This window comes from Bos mutus, chromosome 13, assembly GCF_027580195.1.
Source record: "Bos mutus isolate GX-2022 chromosome 13, NWIPB_WYAK_1.1, whole genome shotgun sequence".
NCBI classification, from domain to species: domain Eukaryota; kingdom Metazoa; phylum Chordata; class Mammalia; order Artiodactyla; family Bovidae; genus Bos; species Bos mutus.
In genome coordinates, this window is record NC_091629.1 from 27006201 (window position 1) to 27016136 (window position 9936).

A 9936-nucleotide genomic window follows, 5' to 3' on the forward strand; every position below is an offset into this window, starting at 1 on the left:
GGAGGAAAAGGGGACAACAGAGGATGAGATGGTAGGTTGGCATCACCGACTCGATGCACATGAATTTGAGTAAGCTCCAGAAGTTGGTGAAGGACAGGGAAGCGTGGGATGCTGCAGTCCATGGGGCTGCAGAGTCAGACACGACTGAGCGACTGAACTGAACTGAACTTCTAAGGTCATAGGAAACACAGAAGCCAGATGGAGAATAAGAATCAATTGGCCCACACACTTTGTACAGTACACACTCACACATGCACGCACATCACATGCTCACACAGTTGGTGAAGGACAGGGAAGCCTGGCATGCTGCAATCCATGGGGTCACAGAGTTGGACATGACTGAGAGACTGAACTGAACTGAAGAGGCTCCTTTTATTCAAATCATAATGCATTTGTATCCCTGGTGGCTCAGATGGTAAAGAATCTGCCTGCAATGAAGGAGACCTGAGTTCGGTCCCTATGTTGGGAAGATCCCCTGGAGAAAGAAATGGCAACCCATTCCAGTATTCTTGCCTGGAGAATCCTATGGACAGAGGAGCCTCTTGGGCTACAGTTCATGGGCTCAAAAAGTTGGACACAACTGAGCAACTAACACACGTATTTACTAAAGGTAGGAAACTCTTAAAATACCCCTGGTGCTTTTAATATGTAGCAAAATTTAAAAATCATGAATGCATTAGAGCTGACCTCAGAACAACACTGGCTTAAAGTAGGTAGGTACACTTATAAATGGATATTTTTTTTTTAATGCATATGTGGACTGTAAACAAATTTCAACAATAGGCTATTAGTAGTTAAGTTTTGGGGGAATCAGATGGTCTATGTGGATTTTTGACTGTACTGGGGGTAGGTGCCCCTCACCCCTGCATTGCTCAAGAGTCAACTGTACCAATAGGTGACCAGCAATAGGCCATTCCCTGGTGACTCAGCTGGTAAAGAATCCACCTGCAATGTGGGAGACCTGGGTCCAATCCCTGGGTTGGGAAAACCCCCTGGAGAAGATAATGGCTACCCATTCCAGTATTCTGGCCTGGAGAATTCCATGGACCTGTATAGTCCATGGGTTTGCAAAGAGTCGGACATGACTGAGTACCTTTCACTTTCTTTCACTAAATTTAAATTCATTTAATGCTTTGCATTGATTCTATCTCTGGTCTTTTATTATGCAGAAATACTTGCATAATTTCGCAAAGATATTGGAAAGGTGCCCAGCAGAAGGGGTCAGAGGCCAGACGCTTAGGCAGCTGAGGTCATAGTGTGCTCGGCCTTCTACTCCAAGGGCAGAAGCAGGAGGGTCTCGCGTGCCATGTGAACCACCGGGACCAGGGACCAGGGGCCAGCAGGGGCGAGGCGCCCTCTGAGACAGGGTCACAGGTGTGGGATTACATCACAAAGTGGGACTGCCCTCTGAGGCACGGAGGTCGCAGGTGACCACAGACCAGGGAGCAGGAGCAAGAAAGCCCCAGACTAGGGCGTTGATGCAGCTGAGAGTGCTGGGTTCATAGGAGAACTCTGGGCTGGAACTAGGTCAGAGCGCAACCCCCAGGACGGGGAGCCGGCAGGAAAGGGAGCCAGAGTAGGAAACCTCGGGCCGCCACACCCTTCACAGCCACCTCTTACAAGCCAGAGACACAGAAACAGGAGGCACACGGGGTAGGTGTGGACCTGGGGCTCTAAGTGAGCTCCCTGGAGGAGTCACCCAAGAGGAGCAGGGCAGCAGGCAGGTGGGGATTCTGACCTGGCTTCTCATGGGTGGGGCTCCTTGGAAGACGGGGATAGTCCCACCAGCTGACCCTGATGCTTTTGTCTTGATCCAAGCTGATTCTTTCTGGGTAAGATCTCTGGAAACTGGCGTGCCAGCAGCGGCCACCCCACACCACTCGCAGCTCCTTCCCTGGGAGGACAGAGACGTTCACCTGTGTCCCCAAAAGAAGGGACCATGACCAGACTCTGGGGGACCTACCAGCTCCTGCTTGCCCTCCTGGTGGCCCTGGTGGCCCTGGGGGGCAACACGCTTGTATACAAGGACACGGACAAGGTCTTGTGGGAATTAAAGAACGTCAGCAGCTCAAGCGGCAACGTGAAGCAGTGCCTGTGGTTCGCCATGCAGGAGTACAACAAGGATAGCGAGGACAAATTCTTCTTCCAGGTGGTCAAGGTGTTGCGGGTGCAGATGCAGGTAAGGGCGCTTCCTCCCAGTTTGCATACTTGCTCCTGCTTGCCCCTGGCAGCACAGACCGAAGCCAGAATGAGAGGGAGGGTGCGTGAGCAGCACTGGAACCCAGTGGTGCTGAGCCCCACGGCCAGCTCCCTTTCTTAAGTGCCATGACGGCTGTCCTAGGGGCCCCAACCTATGAACTCGGTTACATCCCAAATGGCAAATCACACATCTGTGATCCATGTTTGCTAAGGTTGGGAGACAACTGAGCACCATGAATATGTTTACAATAATGCTACCCTGAGTGACATTCAATCTCCCCATATCCCGTGGAATGTGGGTTGACATGGAATAGGGAGGCTCATAAAGTGCCTGCTCCCAGATCCCTTCATGCTCTCAGTCCTACATCATTTTAGCGACAGTGGTTCTGTCCATGGAATCCCTCCCTACAGGGCCTCAGGTGACCCAGTGCTGGGAGTCATCAATCACCTGATATCCATGTGGGAGACGCTCCATCCTCACCTGCCAAGTCCAAGAAGAGGTCCTTGGTGTTAGAATTCTGCAGACTTCTAGCCTCAGTCGGGTGTTTGGGGTGTGTTTGGGGTGTAAGTGCACAGGAGATTTGCAAGGATGTGTTGCAAAGACATTCAGCAGACAGGCCAGGTGTTGGACTCCAGGCTTTCTTGTGGCAGGAGCGGGGCCAGTCTACATGTGACCCTGTCTCCAGGAACACGTGCACCATCAGCCCAGTGTCCCCAACACATGATGCTGGCGACTGCACGCTCCATCAGGGGCACCGCCATCACCCTTCACAGTAAAGGCTCCTGGGTCCTGTGACTTCTGCACAGGAAGCAAAGCCCTTCACGGTTTTCTCCTTTGGGACCCAAGTAGCTTGGGCAACAAGCAGTACCAGATGCTGTAGATGAGGCTGAGATGGAAACAAATGATTACAGCCTTTAGGAAGCCAGGGGACCAGTTAGAAGACAAACTGCGAGACTTCCCTGGCCGTCCAGTGGTTAAGACTGAGTTTCCCTGCTTTAAGGAGCATAGGTTCGATCTCTGGTTGGGGAACTAGGACCCCACATGCTGCATAATGTGAACAAAAATAAATTAATTAATTAAGTAAAGAGCTGTCTTTCACTGGAAATCAGGTTCTACTCTCAGCCAAGACATGTTGATCAAAGAGAGAGTTAGTGGCTCATTCATTTCTGACTCTCTGTGACCCCGCGGACTCTAGACCTCCAGGCTCCTCTGACCATGGGATTCTCCAGGCAAGAATACTGGAATGGGTTGTCATTTCCTCCTCGAGGGGATCTTCCTGACCCAGGGATTAAACCCAGGTTTCCTGCATTACAGGCAGACTCTTTACTATCTGAGCCATCAGGGAAGCCAAAGACGATGAAAAAAATTAAAAAAAAAAACAAAACCCTGAGCCAAGCTGGAGAGCTGGGATGCCGCCTATGGCACGTTGCCTGTGGGGCTTCCTTAGAGAGTTGGTGAGTCCCCTTCCTGCACCAGCCACACCCTCACCAATTAAGTGAGGGTCTCTGGGTGGGACCTGGGTCCCCTGCACAGTCATGACTGAGACCTGCCTCCCCAAGGAAAGATGAAGGTGATGCCCGAGGGCAGATGGGCTACAGGGAGAGGAGGCTGGTAGGTGGTGGTTTTTTGGGGGTTTCTCAGTAGCAGCTTCTAGGACTAGTGTTTCAGTGAAGTGGTTTATTTGAGAGGCCATCCAGGAAGCACCTGGTGGTCAGAGGGGATTTAGAGGGGGCAGGGAAGTGGCCAGTGCAGGGGAGTCACTGAGCATGTTGACTGTTGAGGGCATCTGGACTCCGTGTCCCTTGAGCCTCAAGGAGATGGTGCAACACCTGTGCAGGATTGGGCCGCCTGCAGGAGGGGAGCTGGGTTCCTCTCCCACCAGCTCTCGCCTGTCACTGGCTGGGAGCTGCTCCCAGGGTCCTTGGCTCCATCTGGCAGCAGGGAGCCCCGGGAAGCAGCAGAGTAGGTGGGTGCCTGGGCCCCCATCAACAGTCTCTGCTACAGGAGGTCAGCAGGGAGAGTTTAGGGGTGCAGGAGGGGGGAAGGAGTTTGACTCCTAGCCCTAAGGAACCGGTGTGAGCGGCCAGATGGGTGGGCTGTGACCAGGCCAGGCCGGGCCTCCCAGACTGTGGGCGAGATGTTCAGGCTGTCTTAGGAAGACTGAAAGCCAGAGGGGCATCAGGTCAGGGAGTTCTTGGGATCCCTGTGACCAGATGTGGTCTTTCAATCTGCCATTCTGGTTTTCTCACCTCTGGAAAGGGTCGCCACTTTCCTGGAATCAGGTCGTCCTCTGCCTTCCTGTGGCCGGAGGAGCCGAGGCCAGGACCGCAGCGGGAGAGCGTGTTCCACGTCCGATGCTTCTGTCTCAGTCCTGGGTTGGCCGCCAGCTGGCCAACCAGCTTCTCCCATGACAGCCCAGTCTCCCTGTTAGTTCTCTGGAACAAAACTAAGACGTCACTTGTTGTTGTTCAGTCGCTAAGTCACATCTGATTCTTTGCGACCCCATGGACTGCAGCATACCAGGCTTCCCTGTCCTCCACTATCACCCAGAATTTACTCAAACTCATGTCCACTGAGTCGGTGGTGCCATCCAACCATCTCATCCTCTATCATCCCCTTCTTCTCCCACCTTCAATCTTTCCCAGCATCAGGGTCTTTTCCAATGACTCTGCTCTTTGCATCAGGTAGCCAAAGTATTGGAGTTTCAGCTTCAGTATCAGTCTTTCCAATAAATATTCAGGGTTGATTTCCTTTAGGATGGACTGGTAGGATCTCCTTGCTTAAGGCTGGAGAGGCAGTGTGGGAAAGCCTGGTATCGAAGGTTGAATCCAGGGGAACCTGGACCCAAGCTGCAGATACACTCCTGTCTCTTGCTGTCTTCTTCCTCTTTGCTTTATTTTGCTTCCCCTGGCCATCAGAATCACCTGGAGGCTTGTTCAGACACTGACTGTGCATACCCCACCCCCTCAGCAGTTTCTGACTCAGTGGTTCAAAACCTGCATTTCCATCCACTTCCCTGGTGATGCTAATGCTGTTGATCCGGGGACCCCACCTACAAAGGTCTGGGACACCACTGTGGAAGGACTGCCCTTATCTATTCCTGCTCTAAGAGCTGATGGGAGAAGTATTTTTTGCATGGCAGGCTTGGCCATCTCTAAACCCTGCCGTAATCTTTTAAAACCAGATGGGAGCAGATTTATTAATAAATCTACATACAGCAGCCTTCACCTCACTCATTCATTCATGAATTCTGTCAACCACTCCTGTTCTGCTTCCTAAACACTCAGAGAACAGGAAGACAAGCCTGGCTACACGGGGCCCTGGGGTGGGGCTAGGGGTCTTAGGTGGAGGAGCCTCAATGGGCAGGGGATCTCAGGTGACAAAATCTGAAGGGTGTGTGTGTGTGTGTGTGTGTGTGTGTGTGTGTATGGAAAGGGGCTCAAGGAGGGGATCCCATGTGGCTGAGGGTCCTGTTCCCAAGAGGCCCAAGTGAACGGGTAACACCCTGGGCGCAGAAGCCGGTTGTTCTTAAGTAGAACGTCTTGCCTTCAGAAAGGCCCCACACTGGATGGGGCCTCTGCCCCAGGGAATCCGGCTCCAGGTAGGGGTATCTTTGTGTGGTGGCTCCACAGGCCATCTCCTAAAGATATGTTTGGAGGAGGGAGGAGGAGGAGATAAGGAGAGGGAATAAAAGGAAGAGCAGTTTTTTCAGGGTTTGTTAAAAACATTAAAAAGTAGAAGAAGGCTTTTTTGAACAAAATTGCATGACTGGTAATCAACAGGTCACAGATCGTCTGGAATACTTTATTGACGCTGAAATCTCCCGCACCAACTGCAGAAAGCTTCCAAACAGTAACGAGAATTGCGTGGTTAAGAACACCTCCAAACTGGAAAAGGTAGGGGACACACCAACTGTCTGCGGCAGTCTTGGCTGCTCTGAGCCCCAGGCAGAACTCGCGGTACCCAGAGCTTGTCTTTGAGTGGTCGGCGCCTCTCCCAGGGCGGAGCCCCAAAGTGGTCAGTCCTGCGGCCCTCGTAGCAGACAGTGCAGGACAGCAGACGTGGAGGAAACCTCAGCCTAGGGACACGGTGCTGTCAAGATCACTCTCAGTACAAGCACTCCATTCCTCTGGGTTCCTGGTGCAGGGAAACTTGCTCACACACATTCACTGGGTCCACCCTCTTGGACCTGGAGGTACCACTCTGCTGTGGCCTGACCCGAGGTTGCCCATCCTTGTGAAAGCACAAAGGGAAGTCCATTCATTCACTCAACTGCTCATCAAAGCTTACCTGGCCCCAGGTGCTATGCTGGGTGCTGGAGATTAAGCAGTGACCAGGTCAGGAGTGTCCCCAGCCTCCCAGGCTCAGCCATGGGAAGAGCCCCAGGCTCGAAGCAGAGGGCTGACATGGCCTGGGGGCTTTTGGCCTCAAGCCTGTATTTCTGACTCGGGGTGGGAGTATCCGGGGTAGACCTGAGGGCTTCCTCTGATTTCCCCCCGGGCTCTCTGCAGGTGGAGGTGGCCCCTTCCTTCACACCCATGGTCCTTCACATGAGACATGTCAGAATCACCTGGCGGCCTTGACACACGAGGATGACAGGGTTCCCCCTGCAGAATCAGACTCAGTAGGTCTGGAGAGGAATCTAAGAACTGGCCTTGCTAATGAGCTCCTGCAGTGGGGGTCCTGGGACCATGCTCAGAACTGCTCTGGCATGCAGTCACGGTGGGAAACACAAAGGTCAGTTGACCAGAACCTAAAACTTCCTCTGTGGGCTTGCTGTGAACAAATCCATCACTTCCAGCAGAGCAGAGGCTCCTCAGGACAAACATTCAAGCAGGGAGCATGCGGGATACCATTTGATCTTCTATTTTAGTTTTATCTTTTCCTGGTAGTAGAAATATCGTGGGCTGAAGTTTATATTTTCTACTGGGTGCCTTGAGCATAAAGGAGAGTTGTTACTTTTTACCTGTTTGTAGAAAATATTAAAGAATTAATATTAAGATTAATTAGGAAACTTGTCTCCAGGAAGCTCTTTTATTCTTTGTAAAGTTTCCATGGCCCATCTCGGTTTTAGAGCACACATTTATCGATGAACAAACCTTTGTTCCTTTCTTTCCAAGTGTTTGGAATAATGCTGAAGAGGAGTCATGCTGGGTGGTGTCTCATTCCTGGAGGATTTAATGGGGTTCTTTTCAGTATTTATACCTTATTAGTAAATACTATATCAGGTGTTGATTTCCAAAGTTCTTCCAACTCCCTCTTTACCAAGAGTTATTTTTTTTAATTAAGGATGTTTTCTTCTATTAATTATTCCTTCAACATCTACCAAGTATATTGAATAATTTTTCTTCTTTGACCCATTACTAAAATAAATTCAAATAATAGATCCCCTAGTATTGAGTCATCCTTATGTGTCTGGAATAGGAAGTACATGTCTTTTTTCGGTTGTTCTGTAACTGAGTGTCGTGGTTAATTCATCTGCACTGAGAGTGGTGTCAGGCGCACAGGTCAGGGTGTGCAGACTTTCTGGGTGAAGCCGCATCTTTGGCAGGGTTTCTGGACAACTGGACTTGGACATGCCAGCGGGGGACCGTCCTTGTTCCTCTGACCCGATCAGCTTTGTGGAGCTTGCTATGGACACACACATCTGGCATCCTCCTCTCCTTTATGGCAAATTTCTAGTTCTGTCTGATTGCAAGGGTGCAATTCCTGAAGGTCACTCCGTGGATGTACTTGTGCATGTGGGTGGCTAGTCTCAGGTCACTGCTTTGTTGTTGACAGGACAGCCTCTTTTTCTTGTCACCTCCCTTTGTGGGAGCCATCCTGCCGGGTCCAGGCTGGAAAGAAGCAGTGGCATGGGTGGGGTCTGCCCTCCTCTCTGAGAATATAGAGGGCTTAGTGAAGTGAAGTCACTCAGTCGTGTCCGATTCTTTGTGACCCATGGACTGTAGTCTACCATGGCTCCTCTGTCCATGGGATTTTCCAGGCAAGAGTACTGAAGTGGGTTGCCATTTCCTTCTTCAGGGGATCTTTCCGACCCAGGGATTGAACCCTGGTCTCCCACGTTGCAGGCAGACACTTTACTGTCTGAGCCACCAGGGAAGCCTGGTGGCTTAGTGTGCCACTTTTTGTTTATGAATTTTGCTTTTCTATATATCAATATTAAGTACACTCAAACTCCCCAGAGAATGACTTGGAGTGTGGGGTACACACACACATACACACACACACATACACACGCGCGCACGCACACACACACACACACACACACAGATTCCACTGCTTCATCCCAAACCTACTGAATCAGAATGTCCAGATACAGACACTGTACACACTTCATGTCAAGGGAACGCTGAAGAGCACTGCACGAGGGCCAGCAATTGTTCACTATGCTGCCTTTAATTTGCTGACTTTTAAAAGGATATTACATTTCATTTTACTAGGTAAGTCTGGGTTACAGTTATTTCTTGGTTGTGTTTTGGCTTCAGGGTTTCTCAGGTCTGGTGTAATGAGAACAGGGGCTTTTCAACTTTTTTCTGCAATTAGATCAGTTTAAAAACCAAAAGAGCTTTGGATTCCCAAGGTTTGACATAATTTGCCCATAAAATCATCTTGACTTGGTATCTTGTGGGTTTGTGGGGACGGAGACCCCATAATCCTCCTTTGTATGTGTCAGAATTCAGCCAAAACCTAACGTCCTTCTCTCTGACACTGTTTGCCCCTCACTTCTGAAATGCCCCTGTGTTTCCAGTCATTTATCGAAGACGGCCATTGCTGTTTTTCTAGGATGTCTACCTGCCCGTCCATCTGCCTAAGCCTCTTTCCACCCATTCATCCATCTATTACCCACAATAAAAGTTTTCATTTGTCATTTCAATGACATTTTTAAAGGGAGAAGGGGGAGGTTTGGAATAAAATTTATGTTAGGTCCTAGAATTCTCTACATTGCTCTTATCTGATGTATTTGTTGTCAGAGCAAAAGGCATTATTTGATTATTAAGATGACACATATTAGTTTATACCTGGCACAGAACTACAGTATTTACATTATAGAAAATATTAATATTTTATTTTATAAAAATAAAATCAAATTTATGTCTGATCTCCCACCAAAAATACGATGATTAGTATTTGCTGTCTATCCACGGATGGGATGGGGACAAACACTCCTCCATGTAACTTCTGGTGGCTACAAGGGTCTGCAGCCTCCAGCCGGCAAATTCTGTGGGGTGTTGCTTGACAGGTGGCGACCCGTCTTCTGGCCTGTTCCTATGCTGGCACCTAGCCCCAACGCTGGCACCTAGCTCCTGCGCTGGCACCCGGTAACAGAACTGATTTTTCTCTCGCACTTGGCACACTGCTGACTTTTGCTGTGGTGGTGGTCTTTTTCAGAGACAAATGTGCACCTTCTGTGTGGGCGCACTCCCATGGCACGGCTATTTCACTGTGATGAAGAAGCAGTGTGTGGACATCTAGAGGCTCTGGCACCCCGCCACCACCCCTCGCTTTGTGAAGAAGTGATGGCCTGTGAGCCGTTACCAACATGTTTTCCTCACACATGTGTCCCTGCTTGCTGTTCTACTTTCTAGTTTCTTACTATGTGGTAATGAAAGGTGGGCAAGACCCATGCCTCCTTCCTGGCCTCACAGGAGGCCACTTGCCTTTGGCTGACATGATGGCATGCCACTAGGAATAAGGAACGTTTGTCCCTCAGCACAAAGGGTGGAGTGAAGGCT

General features: G+C 50.2%; 1 protein-coding gene across 1 annotated transcript; it reads left to right on the forward strand.

Moving 5' to 3' along the window:
• Positions 1 to 1939: 1939 nt before the first annotated feature.
• On the forward strand, positions 1940 to 9676 carry CST8 (cystatin 8). The gene is made up of 3 exons (XM_070382011.1): positions 1940 to 2179; positions 5983 to 6096; positions 9593 to 9676. The coding sequence occupies exons 1-3, from the start codon at positions 1940 to 1942 to the stop codon at positions 9674 to 9676; spliced, it is 438 nt and encodes a 145-aa protein (XP_070238112.1).
• The last annotated feature ends 260 nt before the right edge of the window (positions 9677 to 9936 follow it).

Excerpts from the sequence above, each read along its gene's own strand:
- CST8 (XM_070382011.1), top strand. The coding sequence starts at position 1,940 with ATGACCAGACTCTGGGGGACCTACCAGCTCCTGCTTGCCCTCCTGGTG. Across the intron at positions 2,180-5,982 it reads TGTTGCGGGTGCAGATGCAG|GTCACAGATCGTCTGGAATA; the intron begins GTAAGGGCGCTT and ends GGTAATCAACAG. Across the intron at positions 6,097-9,592 it reads ACACCTCCAAACTGGAAAAG|AGACAAATGTGCACCTTCTG; the intron begins GTAGGGGACACA and ends GGTCTTTTTCAG.